This window comes from Corvus hawaiiensis, chromosome 11 (assembly GCF_020740725.1).
Source record: "Corvus hawaiiensis isolate bCorHaw1 chromosome 11, bCorHaw1.pri.cur, whole genome shotgun sequence".
NCBI classification, from domain to species: Eukaryota; Metazoa; Chordata; class Aves; order Passeriformes; family Corvidae; genus Corvus; species Corvus hawaiiensis.
Genome location: NC_063223.1, coordinates 19192863 through 19209387, shown reverse-complemented (window position 1 = coordinate 19209387; position 16525 = coordinate 19192863). Strand labels below are relative to the sequence as shown.

The window sequence follows — 16525 nt, the reverse complement described above, 5'->3', positions numbered from 1 at the left end:
TGCGAGTGGTCAGTTCCTGTGAAGCCGAACAGCTTGGGTTTGAGTTTAGGGAAGATGAAATTATGCTGCAGCTATCCAGAAGACAGCGTTTCAAAATCCAGGCCTTCAAAAGTCTGGCTCAGAAACCCTGCCAATTTGGTGGCTGTAGTTATTAATTCCGTTATTTTGAATTTGTAGTCTGTCCTTCTGTCGCGCTCAGGAACGCTCTCCAAATCATAGTGTGCTTAAAAAATATATATATATATATAGCTGCTATTATTATTATATTAAACATAACTGGAGATTCCCATACGTTGCCGTGCCTCCAGGAGGTGGCCCCGAAGGGGAACGCGGTACCCGGGCAGGAATGGCAGTGACAGACCCGCGCGGAAGATGGGAAGGAGCCGCGAGGTCCCTCGTTGCTCGGGGCGGGGGGACCCACGGCGGGGCAGTGCCCGGGGCGGGGGCAAAGGGGCGGGGGTGGGTGCGCAGAGCCCGGGCGGGGCGCGGGGCGCGGGCCGGGGCGGGATGGCGCGGCCGGGGCTCCCCAGCCCGGTGCGGAGTCGGGGGCGGCGGGACCGGCGGGGGGGCGCGGAGCCGGGCGCATGCGCTGCGGCGGCGGGGCGGCGGGGGCCGGGGCGGCGCGGGGGGCCGGAGAGAGGGAGGGAGCGGGCGGGGAGGAGGCTGGGCCGGGCCGGGCCGCCTATTTGAGGGAAAGTAGCGCTCGGCGGGCGCTTAGTGCCGGCTGCCGCGGAGAGGCGACGGCCGAGCAGCCGCCGGTCGGTGCCCGCAGCCGGCGCGGCGCTGCCCCCCTGCCGAGGACTGCCGCGCTCGTCGCACGAGTGGCGGCGGGGGGAGCCGCCCCGCGGGGCCGCCTCTGCCCCTTCCCCGCCGCGCCGTTAATGGAAACATGGCGATGGCGGCTCCGACCGGCAGCGCGGCGCCCGTCGCCCCGGCCCTCTGCGGCCACCTGGCCCTGCTGCTGCTCCTCGCCGCCCCCGCCGCCCACGGCTACAGCTTCCCCCAGCAGCACACGTAAGTGCCGCCGCCCCGGCCGGGACCCCCCGCCCCGCGGCTCGGCCCGGCGCGGTGGCGCATCGCGGGGCCGCCCCGGGGCCTGCGGGGGAGCGGCGGCGGCGGGGCCGCGGCGGGCGCTGCCGGTGCCGGCGGCTGGCGCCGCGCTGGATGCGGGCGGGCGCGGGGGTCTCCGCCCGTTCCCCGCCGGAGCGGCGGGGCGAGGAACGGACCCAAAGTTGCTGGAAAGCACAAACTTCCCCGGCGGGTGCCGGTCCGCAGGGCGGCTGTCGGAGCCTTAATGTGGCGAGAGGGGGGAAAGACCGAAAAGGACTTATTTTCCAACCCCCCCAATCCTCGTTTCAAGCACACAATATGGTACCCACAACCGGCCGTGCCCACCGGAGTTTGAGCATAAACTATTAATAGCTGGATAGTTCCACAGGCTATCCGACCTGGCGGGTCTTCCTTTCCCTCCCTCTGGACTGACTAAAATTGACTGTAAGCTACTGAAAGAGAGTCGGAAAGCAGATCGTTTGGGTGAGGGGGTGGGGGACTGGAGAGTCGCTGCAGGAAGGATATAAATAGATTTTTTTTGAAGAAGGAATTGCTTTAGAAGTTAATGTTTGGGAATATTTGCTAACAGGGATGGCTCTCTTGCCTATCGTGATAACCCTTAAGCCTGTCCCTCTCCACACATCCGTGGGAAACCTTGCTGAGATGTATTTTAAGAGGCTGTCATCTCCGTTATGAATTGCTGAGGTTTGTTGACACAAAACTGAAAAAAATCCAGACGATTCAAAGTAAAGGCTGACACCGTGTCCTTACACTCTGTGTTTCTGAAGGTGGAGGAAAGATTTCAATGACATAGAGTTAATAATAGCAGTGTTGCCCTTAACTTCGTGCTGCCCCAGTGGATGTGAACCGCTTTATGTCACATTTGTCTTGTCATTTGTGATTTGCTTAAGAATAGAAATACATTTCATATATATATATCTATCATAGAAAGTATTTTTGAAAGCCTTTTAGATTAGTGTCTTTGATCTCGAAGTACATTTTTGCAAGCATGTAGTCAGGCCTTCTGAAAAGAAGGCTTATCGGCAGAAGAAACAGTGTTGTTTATTTGGGAGAGCTGTAGCTTGCTGTGTTAATATCTGCCTTCACCAAAGGCATGGTCGTTTATTCCGAAATCCTTCCAATTTAGACGGAGTCCTTCTGGATTCTTTTGGGGCATGTATTCATATTTTTAAATATATTTGACCTTTGGGAGCTGATGGGCTCCCTTTTCTCGCTGTCACGTGAATACAGAAATTCTTCAGAATAAGACCCTGAGAAATGTCTACCTACAGGGGGAGGAGAGGAAAGGGAACATGCCAGTTCTCGTGCAAGTACCACAGCCTTATGGCCTGATCCAGCCTTGCTCTCCCATGAACGATCTCTGCTTTCGTGAGAATGCCTAAAGAAGCAAAGGGGATTCTGTACGGGTGAAGCACAGCTAAAGTTTGTGGGATGTTTGATATTTCAGCCGCTTTTCATGGATTGCAAGTTGTTGCATTCTCTTCTTAAGTTCAGAACACAGTATCAATTTATACAATAAATTTCTTTTGGGTACCAGTTTATGAGTCAAAGCTGTGTTTTCTTTCTAGCTGCAGAAAGTTTTATAAGAAGGTTCCTCTACCAAGAGAAACATAAAAAGGCTTCTATGTTATTCTAATAAACCATGCCAGCTTTTTAACCAAAGCAGTTTTATTCCAATTAATTTGGTAGGGTTTGCTGGAATAGATTTTGTTAGCTCTGTGCTCTCTTATCAGAGGTCTTATCAGAGTGGGCCTAATCCTGCACTGAGTGAGGCAAGATGAGCAAAAACTGAAGCCACTGGTAAAGATCCATAATTTCTTGCAAATATAGAGGAATGGTCCTGAAAAGGCCACTAATTCTGTGTGTGCCTCTGATGGGAATCAATGCTGTCTGGCTGCTTCTGGAGAAGAGACACAGAAGGGGACACAAGACCTCAACCTGACCTGATATCTTCTTGCTTGTTTAGCTCCCCTCATGACCTGTTTTGTGAACGCAGAGGAGAGGAGTCATGGATGTATATTTGATGATGATACACAATTGCTGGGCAGTAGGTTAATGCTGGTGAGGTCTGCCCTAGGGCTGCTGTGATTGTTTCTTGGGAAGGAAATACTTAATGGGAGTAAAGATTGCAGTGGTAACTGGCACCAAGGCTTGAACGATCCCCTGTAATTGTCTGTTCCCCCCGAGTAGTTACCTGTTTGCACCCTTCTTGTTTTTAAAGAGGCTGGATAGAAGTTAAATTTTTTAGGCAGATTTACCGATGGGGAGCCGAGTTGAGCTGATGAGATGTGCTGCTGAATTCTTCCCATTACCAGCTAATTTTCTCCTACTTTAGACAATGCACCCTTGTGAATGATTCAGAGCATTGATTAGAAACGTGTTTGTCTTAGGAGGTCTTCTCTGTAACAATCACTGAAGTCATCTTTTACTACAGGACTCTCAAAAATGAGGCTGCTTTTTTAAGCAGCCCCAGAAGTGTTTCATTCTGGCAGGCAGCAGACTGAATGATTAGGATATTTTGCCTAAGGGGGGAGGGAAGGAAGAACACAAAGAACATTTTTGTTTTTTAATTTTGGTTACAATTGTATTAATTATTGTCAGTGTGTTGATTCTTGGTTCTGTCCCTGATAAATCGCTGGTGTTCTACATTATCTCTCTCTTCCCGGGTAGCATGGTTTTAATCATCTTATGCTGAGCTAAGGAAAGCTCGGCTCAGCCAGTTGTCCAAAGGGGAATTTCTCATTGAGATTGAAAAAGCAAAATCCCCGATTGGAACAAGCCCATTGGGGCGCGGGCATGTTAGGTGATGGCCACTGACTGACAAGGCTTCTTTTAGCAATCATCACGTACAATACTGTGCATCTATGTGGGCAACGGGATTAATGGCTGTGGAAAGGAAGGTTGTTGATTGCAGTTAATTTTTCTTTTAAATGGCACACAGAGGGATTCCTGTGGCAGCATGGTAACAACCTCTGCTTGAATTTCTGAGCTGTTTGATATGAGATGATTGAAAGCCTGGTCAGTCAGGGGAGTCCTGTACCTGTATCGCCATTGCCTCACATTAGTGGAGATTGTGCACGTGAGTGCTGGGGAATGTGGCTGCCAGTGCTGCCACTGGGGAGCAGAACAAACCCCCTCCTTACTTTCCAGCAAGGCTTTTTGTCACTTGGACTTGAAAGAAAATTGCCATCTGCTAGAGGGTGGCGAGCCATTTGCTTCTTGTGAGGAAGCAGGTGTGTGCAGAATTGCTGTGTGTCTGCCTGACTTCGTGGCTGCTCTGCAGGGCATCTCTGACCAGGCAGCACAGGAGGAAGGGATGTCTGCAGGGGAAAGTGCCAGCATGGGGTCCAGGATCCAGTCCTGCTTTTCCAACAGGTTTAGCACTTGTCAGATGTAGACAGTTGTTTTGGGCAGCAAGCTGGAGGTGTTACCCCTGTTCCTGTCAGATAGTGAGCAGTGAAGACTCCTGCTCAGAGCAATAAGGCATTATAGCTTCCCATCACCACTGGAAGGTGGGTCTGAGGCTGCCACTTCCAAATTAGTGGCTTCTTTGTAGCAGCTTTTGATTTGTACTTGTCATTTCACCCCAAATGAGGTTAATGATGCTGGTAGTGATGGCACATCTGGGCTAGGAAGGTTTGAAGCAAATAACTCTATTAGGACTGGAGGCTTTAGGGTTTGCAGGATGCCATGTAGAGGAAGCTCCTTGTCTTGTTCTACTGCCCACCTGCTGTGCAGTCAGACAATCTCTTCCAATTATGGTTTTGATGCTTGGCATTGGAACTCGTCTGGAAAGGAGCAGAGAAGTTGGGAGATGGCCCTGCTTGTCTTCTGTGCTCTGCTGAGCAGAGAGACAGTTCCCTGGGAGGGCAATCTACCGCGATGAGTGACTGACAGATAATGCCCCTCTGTCCCTGTGAGGGCTGAGGAGCCTCTGTGACAATTTGTACCCAGTGTCCCTGCAACAGCTATATGCAGGCTGTGCTTGGTGGCAGAAACCTCTTTGAGGCATGCAGAGGCACCCTGAACTTTCCAGAGGTAAAAGAAGAGCCTCACAAAGAGGAACAAATGTCTTTTAAAAGCCATTTGCAATATTTCTTGCTATTTAAAAACAAATTTCTTAATTTAAAAACTAATTTCTCAATTCCTGTTACCATTCCTGAATGCTTCCTGCTCAGTTCTCACATGGGGAAAGAGCAGAGCATTACTGCTTTTTTGCCTGTGACACCTCAACACTGTAACCTGCCTGCACTCGTCCCCTTCAAGATTGTGGTTTCAGGAGTTTTGAGTTTTTCACCTGTATACATTGAGAAATTGTTAATTGAAATTCTCTTGAGAAAGTGTGTGGGTTCCCGCTGAAATCAATAAGGCTCCTGCACACAGACCTGAGGGTAGAAATGGGCTCCTGCTTGGTGTTTGACAGGCAGAGTTCAGCAGCTTTGTTGTAAAGAAGCTTTGTGTGTGCCCCCTGAAAAGCTGAAGGTGGTTACGGAGAGTCTGAATGGAAACCCGAACGTTTATCCTTGAACGGGCTTCCTGGTGTTTGGCTTCAAAAGCCATCAGAACGGCTCTCGAGGGCTTGCGTGCTGGGGCATCTGCACTCTGCAACACTGTACACGTGCACACGCTGTACGAGTCAGACAATGCTTTTTTCAGCCAGTGAAATACTCAAGTGGGATGAAATAAAAGCAAAAGTCATTAGCAAGCAACATACTTGAGTGAAATATTCAGTAAGAAAGGACGATATCTGAACGCTTCGATATTTACTTTTCTAGGAGCCTCTTGAAAGCAAGATGTGTTTTGTTAGCAAAATTATTTTTCCTCTCTGGGGTGTTGGTAGTAGTTTGTTGTTTTAGAGCAGTTCCTGTAATCTAGCCTTCATCCTCGGGTTTATTGTTGCTGGGTTGCATGGGGAATGGGGTTGTACAAATTGTTGTTACTGGAGAGTCAGTTTCTGTCAACAAGCTATTGGCATAGTTTTCTTTAGGCTGAATTATTTGATCTTTTGGAGAAGGCATGTAGATTTTCTTCATAACTTTGACCATTTTCCTACAGCCCTTTCAATTCTGTCTCAGCCATTATCTTTTGGTCATAAATATAATGAGAAATAAAAGGTGTTTATGCAGACCAAAGGTTTCATTCTTCCTCTGTAAAGCGAAGTGTTTTTCGCATTGACTGATGCGTGAGTGATCGGGATATTTAACCAGATGAGCTTTTGACGGGTGAAAGGCCTGCAGGGCGAGACACACAAAGATCTGAACGCAGTCGGGCCAGACAAAGGGTGCACGGTCTGTGGTTTCTGTATCTATTCATTAACTCATCGCAAGGTCGTTATCCTTGCTTGTGATCAGGCTACCGTGCCACCTCCTCGGAATCCGCTTCTCAGTCTGGTGGGGGACGGTGCAGGAGCTGTTCTACAGCACAGCTTCTCCCAAGGCTACGTGAGACTGCCTTTCAGGAGAACCACGATGAATTCTCCTCCAGCACGTCTAGTTGAGACTGAGAACTCCAGAGGAGATAATTGCTGACAGCAATCAGATTGGGTGCTAAATGCCATATAAACCATCTAGGTCAATAATGATGGTAAAGCCTTGGGCACAGTTGTCAAAACAGCACTTGAGTTTGCCCATCTCTTTGTGCAGCGACACCACTGATAGAGAGTAGTTAAATGCAAGAAGCACAGGATGCGACATGATTTTTAGCTCTGGTGTATGTCAAAAATCCCTGAAGTTCTTGCAATGAAAAGGAGATCTATAATAAGAATGTCTCTTGCCTCCCTCGACCTTGTTCCTTCTTTCATTGTCCTTGAACAGTGGCGATGGAGCTGTGCTTTCCATGGACTAGGCTGGAGCTACTTCTGCGCCAGTGGGTTTCTGTTATGAGCCCCCTGAAGCCCTGGGTAGACTTGGGGTTTCCTTGGCTTCTTCTCGTGTGAAAACTGTTCTACCCTTTCCTACAGTGACACCTGGGGAATTCCTGAATCAATATGGGTTGTGCCTAAAGTGAGTATCACTGTGATAGAAAACTCGGAGTGATGCATTACAAAAGGCACGTTAATTTACCTGACAAAGGGTGTCTATCTTGAATTATTTATGAGGTTTCACAGCACACTAGTAAATTTTGTAAAAGCAATGGAGTCCTGGTAACGTGAGCCTCTTCACTGCAGCTTCCGTAGTGGAGTTGCTCTGAGGAGGTACAGGAGGTGGGGGATGGAGGAGGAGGAAGAAATAGGCAGCAAGTGGAGGGATAGAGAGAGACTGCTGTTTTCATGTGCAAATGATGAGGTGTGCAGAGCAATGAAGCGCGAATTAGTTAGATCATGCTGTGCATTGGAGCAAAAATCTGCGTAGTGTTAGAAAGCAGCCTATGCTTCAGGGAAGGGTGGGGGGTGGAAAGGATGGGGAGTACAGACACAAGGACAGAGAAGGGTGAAAATCTCATGACCAAAATACTGGCTGCTTCCCATCTGTAGAAATGGTATTTGCAGGGGTAGTTTGGTTAAAGTACATACTCCTTTTGGTGAGATTTTCTTATTCAAGTTCCGGTAAAAGAAGGCTCAAGCCAGAGCTGGCCAGGCTTTTCTGTGTGGCATTCAGCAACTGAGAGGCTTGGAAGTGTGCAGAACATGTGGCTGTGGACCAGAGAGGTTTGCTCAGGATAACCTGGAACATGTGTGTCCACAGGAGCATTAAGTGTGTGGGCTTGCTTCAATCCCTGCTGCAACACCATTTCAGTGCTAAAAGTCAGTGCTGCAGCAGGAGCAGCACAGGTTCACGGTGTGGCTGCCACTGTGCACCTGCGCTGTTGGTAAACAGAGGCCTGCCCCGTGCCTTTGGGCTTCCAAGCCTCTTGGCCTTGCAAGCACAAAGTTAGCCCTTAAACGGTCGAAAGTGTTGTATTCATCTCCATTGAAGTGACAAATGAGGATATGATTCTCCTTTTAAATACCAATGCCTCTCAACTCAGAGCTGGGTCGTGAAACTTTTGTCACAAGCTGCCAGTTTGCTGTCAGACTCTGTTTCTTCTCCAGTGGGCACTTAATATTCTGCAGTCAAGAAGAATCCCGTATCTAAAGTCTGAATTCACATTCATTCTCCCAAACAGGAAAGCAAAACAAGGGGCATATATCTAAATAATTTTCAGAGCTACTTACCCTTCAGAAATATATAAAGCTCTCAGCGATGTAATTTCTGTTGAACCAGAGATATTCTTCTATTTGAATTCTCACATCTATTAATTTTCATGTAATAGTATCTCTCTATTGTGGTTAATAAACACTTTTTGTACAGTATGGAACAGGGAGGGTCATGAATGCAGTGCCTTGTTTGCATTTCTAACATATAGTGGGTTTTACAGGCAGATTTTTGGCAGCTGTAACATGAACACCAAAATAGAGACAGACTTAAGCCAAGCGAAGCACCTAATGTTCAACTTCATCAGGTGTTGAAGATTGAGTCAGATTCTGGGCTGTGAGTGGTTGAACGTCTTTTTATTGCTCCATAACGAACTCAGTAGACCCAGGAGGAGCCAAAGTGCCATTTCCTCATGTCTGAGGTAGTCTTGTAAATTAGAGGTCTCTGCTAAGCGTTCACTGTAGTGTCACATTCTTGGGATCAGTGTGTGTGGGAAGTACTGTGTGGGCTCACGTGCTTCCAGTACCTCTGCAGGGAGAGGGATGCCCCTTGCCCAGGTAAAGTTAACCTTCTGCAGCACTGTGTCGTGCACACCAGGGGAAGAAAAGGGTGGAAGAAAAAGCATTTAATTATTCAAGGCCTGCAGGCTGAAAAGGGTTTCAGGACAGTGAGCTAGGCATGCGCCAAAGCTTCGTGGGCACTCCTCTGCTTTCCCCTCCTCCCCTGCCTGCTCTGGGAAGGAGGGTAGATTACATGAGTATGAAAAAAAAAAAATCAATATTTTTCTCTTCATGCAGCTCTTCTTTTTTATTTATTCTGTTTTTGTTGGCTGGGAAGTCTTAATAATTGTTGATCAGTGACCAAACTGATGACATTATTTTGCCTCCTACAAATAACAGCCCTTCCAAGAGCATAGACCAAAAGGGACCCTCTCTGTGCACAGGGATGCTTTCATGCCCCCCCCCTTGGCTCAGTGCTGTGGGATTTCTGAATGAGCCATTCCTGATGTTAGGCTTGATACAATACAGAAAAATTTGCTGTTGTCAAGTCTTGTGTGCTGTACTCTTCTATGTAGGTTTAAAAGCTGAGAATTGTCAAGAAAATTTTCAAGATGCTGAGACAAATTCACCCCTGATGTAATGATGCTGTGGGATTATGCCAGGGATAACTTTCAGGCTTTTGTCTCTTAACTTTTAAATATGGTGGTGATTGTGGTTGTTTCTGGTGGGATTTTTATTGTGAGGTGGAGAAAAGAAATGCAGCTAACACATCTACTGTCTGGTCTCAGTTTCTAAATAACCCCATTTAGCACCTGCCCGCCTGTTTGACCCAGCAGCAAAAATGTTGTGTTGGCATTTCTGACATCAATACTGCCCCTTTACCCATCATCCTAAGGCTAAATTGAACCCTTCTGTGTCACTTGCTCCTTGCTATGTTTATTTGTTTTGATCTAGTCTTTACTGTAGAGAAAAATCTAACCAGCTCTGTCTCACCTCAGCTGTCTGCTAGGTGCTTGGGGCTCTTTTTCATGTGAAGTGGCTCCTTCCACAGGTGAATTTACACCCTCACTTTCCCCCTGCTTCCCTGTGTTCCCTGCCCAGATACGAGGATGGAGCAGCTGGGTATGGAAAGGCTCTGACAGCCACATTTTGGCATGAGGTCTCACTTCAGCACTGTCACTGCTGAGCTAGATCTTACCTTTTCCCCTCTCGCAGCCCTGTCGTGCCAGCCTCACTGAGGCCGTATTTGCTGGAGCAGGCCCAGTGTTACCAAGCCAGAGGTGAGGATGCATCCCCAAGTCTGATGCTCTGCATGGAGCACTGCCTGTGGCAACACTGCTGCGTGGGAATCTTCTTTTTCTGCCCTTCCTCTCTTGACACCACTCCAAGTGAATCCTTGTGCTGAAAGCACTGCTGGTTTGTGCAGTTTATGAATGTGATTATGTGTGCTGAAAGCAGCCTTGCCTTTTTTATTTTATAAGGGCCTCTTAATAAATGTCACTTATTTGGGGACTCAGGCAGCTGAGTGCATGGCCAGCTACCTTCTCACTGGGGAGTGGCTGCCAGACCCCATCCCGTCCTCTGGAGTCACAGCTAGCTGGTGGAAGAGCAGGCTGCCAGAAAAAAAGATAGAGTGTTTTTATGGTAGCTTGCATAATACTTGACTTTCATTCTTAGTTAAATCTACTTATTTCTGTGTTTGTACCATTCCTGTTGTTTTCAGATTTCAGTGGATAACATGAGAGTTCTTGTATGTGAAGCTGCTTTCAGAGAACACCAAAGGAAGGAAAGGTGTAGTAAATGTACCTGTCCTTATGGAGGAATATCAGGATGATTACAGTGTGGTGAAATGGGACCTGCTTGAGCTGCAGGTGAGATGCTCCAGATGCATTACCTGAGGCCTGTGTTGGGGCCACAAGTAATGTGTGGACCTGTAGTTTCTCTACTTAACAATCTAAGTTAGATGAAGGATTCATGTGCAAGGCCTGGTGCTTCAGGGCTGGGTGGAATTGGTGGCCAGAGCCCTGTTTCATCCTGCAACTGCCAGCCTGCAGTACTGAACTGCAGTACTGAACTACAAAACTGAAGTTTGTTGAGCTGCTCTGAAGTTTGTGAGGTTCACTGCACAAAAGTCCAGATCCCATGACCAAAGCGAGGACTATTCCAAGTATATTGTATTTTTTGTGTCTAATTTTCCACATGAAACTAACCTTGCTTCCTCATTTGGCTTGGTTACAGTATTTATTACAATGACATTTCTCCTTCTCATTTTTTTTCTACTGCTATGATATTGAGGTTTAATATTTATCTTCTAATAGTTTCTGAGTAGCAGAGTGCTTGCATTACTGGCAGTGATGTATAGTTAATCCTGAGCACAGATAGCTGTGAGAGGTCCAGACGGACTTTAGCCCTCAGTGGCATGCTTGTGAGTGAGGAAATTAGCTTGGAAATTGCTGTTTGTTAAAATTGCTTCTGTGTTAATCTTGCTGTGATACCACAGCTTCTGGCAGTATGTGGGTTAGCAAGATGGTTGTGGCCGAGAATTGAGGGCAGGTTCTTACTTTAAAAGAGTCTCAGCAAAGACCTCGTCTTACACCTTCGCTCTGAGGAGGTTTACACTGAGGAATGTGGCCCATTTTTCAATTGCCAGGCCTATCTTCCAGGTGTTTTCTTATCCCCAGTTGACCTTCTGGCCTACTTTCTGTCCACTATGTGTTAAAAGGTGACCAACCTGTCATTCTTGGCAAGCATCAGGAGCAGAGCGTGTGTGCCTCAGGCTTGTTCCCTGGGGAGGCAGGTAATTCTTTCATGATGCCCTTGGGATTGTCCCCCCTCCCAACCCCTCACCATTGCACTGTGAGCATCTTGTCCTGCCCTCTTCCACTCCTTGTTGTGGTTTTGTACCTGCACTTTGTAATAGCGCTTGCATTTCCCCATTGCTCGTTCAGCTGCTGAAACTAAGGCTTCAGGGACTCCAGTAAGTCTGGAGTAAGGTGGAGCAGGAAATGCAACCAGATCACAGAATTCCTCCTCCTCTGTTCCTCTGAATGAATCTATGCTCTCAGTTTTGGGATAAATGTTTCTTCTATTATGTACTAACAAGACATCAGATTCAGCTACAGGAACAGAAAACAGAGGCAGGGGGATTTGGACTCCAGGGAAAGTGTCTGTCCCTTTCTTTGGTGTTGGGTGGGTGGGAACTGTCCTTGTGGATGGAAAACTTCTCTGAAGGACACTGTTCTCTGGCAAATGCCTGAACATCAAAGCTTGGGCATTGCTGTTCTCTGTGCAGTCAGAGGGCAAGCGGCCTTGCTGCCGAGTGCTCAGCACTGGACTTCTCCAAATTAAATGGGTGCCCTCTGCTGCATAAGCTGTATGTCGGCTCTTTGTGCCATGTAAATTACGGTTAGGCACCTTTCCCAAGAAATGCTCTCTTTAAAATTGCATTTTTGTGCTGATGATGCACTCATTTAGAATTGGATCTTGTGCTCATTGCCTCCTTGTGGCAAACACTCACCAGTGGGACCAGTTACTGGGCAAGCTGTAGGGCAATAGCTCCTGACCATCCCTTGGACATTTAACCCCTTGGACAGTACCTGAGATACCATCTGAACATTTCCTGCTCTCTGTGTGTGTCTTGGAGAGAAATTCTGGAGGCCATTAAGATGGGTAATTTACATGCTTCTTGAGCCAGTGCCTAGGGAAATATATTTCACAGGTAATTTCAAATCTCTTGGCGTGTGGAAGAAGTCATTATTCTGAACAGAAAGGGGCTGATGGTGTCACGGGCCCCGTTGAAACGACCTCATTAGAGACTGGGATTTTCTCTCACTCAGGAAAGAGTCCAAGGCATTCTATTCATAGGGTGTTGGGATGGCAGGAGTTTTTGGGTTTAATGTCAATACTCATGTAGAAAAGCAGAAAAGAGAATTATCGCGTAATCCTCAGTTCCAGTTAGATGTGAGCATATTGCGTGTGAGGGCTGGGAGCAAACCTGCTCTGGGGTACCCATTAGTGTGCAAGTTTCCAGCTTTGGTGTTCCAGTGCTGTCTTCCAAGAGTAAACATCAAAGCTAGCATCAGGAGGTTGAGTTGAAGTTTTGACTCTGCTCCCAAAAGTCTGTCTGGGTTTCAGACTACTGCTTTGCCTTTGTAGCTCCATTCTCCCCTTCTGAAAAAGATGGAAAATATTTTTGTTGGATATATTAGGAAGATTGATAGTTTTCTGTTGATTCTCCTTTCATGGGGTCCTCCAGGACAGGAGGTGAATTCTTTCCAGTGTGAAAAGCTGGCTATTGCGGGAGATGAGGAAACTGAGCCTGACAGATCAGCATCCTTTCTATGTTCGCCAAATGCTGCATCTTCTGAGTATTCCCAGTGAGGTTCAGGCACCTCCATTTATACAGGCTTGTATCCTTTTCAGAGGAACAGTGATATGTATATGCTTTTTCCCTGAGGAAGGAGCAGTCTTGTCCCAGTTGGATGGGGAGGAGGAGAGAGGAGGTGACCTGTGAAAGCTGGCAGCTTCATCCCTGCTGCTGTTATGCTCTGGGTCATGCAGCAGTACTGGGACAAAACTGAACTGGGCTTCATGCTTCCACTCTGTCTGCTTCAGTGCTTGTCTGGATGCCACCTTACAGCAGGAGAGGTCTTACAAACAGCTTTTAGATGTGTATCACGAAGTAGTGAGGTAATGGCATAAAATGCAGTAAACTGCTATTTATTTTTTTAATGCTCTCCACCCCCACCCCTTTTTTCTTTCATTGCTGAAAGGGACTAATACAATGAAGAGCTTCTGCAAATGAAGGCAACTGCATTTGAAATAACAGGGTTCTGGGTGTTTGGCTGGTGAGAGATGCAATAAGTGAGCATCGCTAAGTGCTTTATAATAACAATGATTACAATGCTCTCTTAGGAGCCAGGAAGTCTCAGGTAGGGGGATGGTGTGGAGAGCGATTGTTTAAGGTGGGGGGTTTAACTAGATAGACATCTAGTGACAGTGATGCCCAGAAACCCCTGCGGAATGTTGCATATGGTGCTGTGAGAGGCTACTCCAGAAACCCCGGGAGACTTGGACTGACATGGTTTGAAGCTGAAGCAATGACAATAGATGCCCCTAAATAGCTTCTTGTAGCAGGAAGTCTTTGTGGCAGAGCTTAATGATATCTTTCCTTGGTAAGGAGAGAAGCTGTCGACACAAATTCAGCAGAGTTCTGACTAGTCAGTAGTCCTCTACCAAACTCCTGGCTTGTCTTTAAAAGATCAGATCAATCATTTGTGCTGAGTTTGTTTCTGATCAGCTGAAATCTGCCATGGGCAGGGTGGATGATGAAAGCAGTTCCCTGGTGTTAAGTGGCCGGTAAGAGTTTACATTGTGCTGTTTGCAGTTTGGCCACCTTTGTGTTTTGCCGCAACTCCTCATAGTAGCGTGACTCTTCCTGGCAGTAGGAGTGTCACAGGGTGGAGAGTCTTGTGTGAACAAGAGCACGTTGGGAAGCTCTTTCTTGCCAGGGGCTCCAGTCAATCCTTTATTTCCTGTTTTCCTGCTGCAGCATCACATCTCCCTCACCCTTTGAGCAGCATACTTAGGAAATGAGAGATGACTACAGCATATGTATTCAAAACTCAGTTCCAGCCATCAAGATGTGGCACTTCTTTATCATGCTTTGTCCCATATCTTGACCAGACTCTACACAAATGACCCACACAAGGGGAACTGTTTTGCTTTGTCCAGTATCACGCTATTTGAGTAGTCAGGAGATGGTGGTTGTGAATTATCCTGAACCCTTGTAAAAGCCTGCATCAGCTTGGATGGTCCTATTGTTGCTCAGCAGTGACAGAGGAGCACAGGGCAACTCATAGCATGTAATCATGAAGTTGTTTGCATTTGCTTTAGTGGACAGTGTTCTGGTGGCATGATACAGAAACACTGCCCAGACTGTCATCTTTCAGGCATCCAGCCTCACGTACTCAAATGACAGCTTCACTGTTTCTCCAGGCTGTGTAAAAAACTCTCCCATCTCCAACCCCAACCCCAGGTCCTGCAAGTTGTGGCTGTTTTGTCTTCTGGGGTGGTTCAGCCTTCCATCTGGTGATGAGGATTTACTGGAATGAACAAGAAGATGCAACAAGCGATCTTACTTCTGTTGAGCTCCCAAGAGAGTCATGAATTATACACAGAATAAACAAATAACCTGATATGTCTGTCATTATATCATAAAGGAGTTTAATAATTCATGCAGCTTGCAAAATCCTTACTAAGACCTACCCTCCGTAACCTTATCTTTGCCGTGGGGGATGGGATCTCTTCAGCCTCCACTCAGATTGCATGTGGAAAACAGGAGTCAGTGAGGAGGGAGGTTTTATCATAAAACTTCATCTGTATAATGGGTTGCAAAGTGACGTGCAAGAGTTATCAGCCATTGGGGTCTCAAGGGGTGTTGAAAATGACAAGTGGCTGCATTGGGTGAAATTTATGCAGGTAGTGTGTTCCATAAAACTGACACCTATTCACTTATTTATTAATTCATTGTGTTTCAAGTCTAGATTTGTGACAGGCTTTGAGATAAGGAGCCCAGTTCTAATCCTGCGCGACGAGTGCAAAGATGGTGCAAAGAAACAACGGGCTTCTCTTGCTCCTGATGCGCATCAGGGAGTGTGCCATGGAAACAGGGTTTCCAGATGTAAACTGGGAGCAGAGTTTTCAAAAAAGCAGGGAGGCTGAGGCATTATGTTAGCTTGGGCTCTGAAAAATACAGGTAATTGTTTTGGGTGGGATACTGCTGGTATCACCAGTGTTGCTCCAGTGCTGATAGCCAATTGCCTTTGGCTTATCTTGGTTTGTGTTACAGTCAAGGAGTTGGGCATTGGGTTCAGTGCTGGAAGGGCCTTTTGCCCTGTGGTCTGCAGAAGATATTTGCTGTGCTTGCTTTGCCATTTGTTCTTTTCATTGCTGTATCAATGAGAGGTCGTGCACATGTTTGGTCAGAAGAAATCGGTGCCTGCGTGGGGCCTTTTACAGCACTGCTGGGCAAATGTACCAGCTCACACATTCAGTGGCTTCTTCCTCTGTCTGTGGGCAAATCACCCGCCAACAGATTGTGATTTTCCTCAAACCTACTCCTAGGCTTTAAATTATTCACTGCATTATCCTTTGGCCTCCAGCTCCTTTGCATATCAAATACTCCAAATCAGCTTTTTGTAAAGTTTGAAATTCAAGATATTTTGATTGGACACGCAGCTCTCAAAGAATAGTTATCGTGGCTCTTTGTCATACTGGGAGGGCATTTCAAGTGGGGTCCTGCAGGGATCTGCCCTGGACCTGCTTTTATTCAATAGTTTCATTAATAACTTAAGCAATGGAATGGGAAATACGCTTATAAAATTTGCAGGCGACACTGAGCTAAGAGGAGTTGGATGTACTTTGAAAGGCATTACCAGAATTCAAAATGATCTAGAAAAATTGAACAGGAGCTGGATATCAGCAAAATGAAATTCAGTGAAAACAAATTCAAAGTACTGCACTTACGGGGGAGAAATGAAATGTACAAATACAGAATAAAGAACATCTGTCTGGGTAGCAGCATGGCAAAAAAGATCTCGAGAGTTATTGTGGATCACTTTGGGTCAACGAATTGCTGTCATGGCAGAAGGGCACATTTATTCTGCAGTGTTCTATAGGTTCTTGGACAAGACTGGGGAGGTGATGTCTTCTTCCTCATACAGCACTGGGTTTGGCTTCTGCTGGAGTACCTGACCTCACTTTTTGGCATAAGCCTTTGGAGATGTAGGCAAACTGTAGAGAAACCAGAGCAGGGCAACA

The 16525-nt window shown here is 46.9% G+C and overlaps 1 protein-coding gene across 2 annotated transcripts in view; it reads left to right on the top strand.

Annotated features, from left to right (window-relative positions):
* The first annotated feature begins 711 nt into the window (after positions 1-711).
* Positions 712-16525, top strand: part of CACNA2D2 (calcium voltage-gated channel auxiliary subunit alpha2delta 2) — a 212370-nt gene continuing 196556 nt past the window's right edge. The window contains exon 1 of one of the 2 annotated variants that reach the window (XM_048315508.1): positions 712-1014. In XM_048315508.1, coding sequence (XP_048171465.1) covers positions 890-1014 — 125 coding nt within the window. In that variant the 5' untranslated portion in view covers positions 712-889. The remainder of the gene's footprint in view (positions 1015-16525) is intronic. The other variant, XM_048315509.1, reaches the window with a different exon arrangement.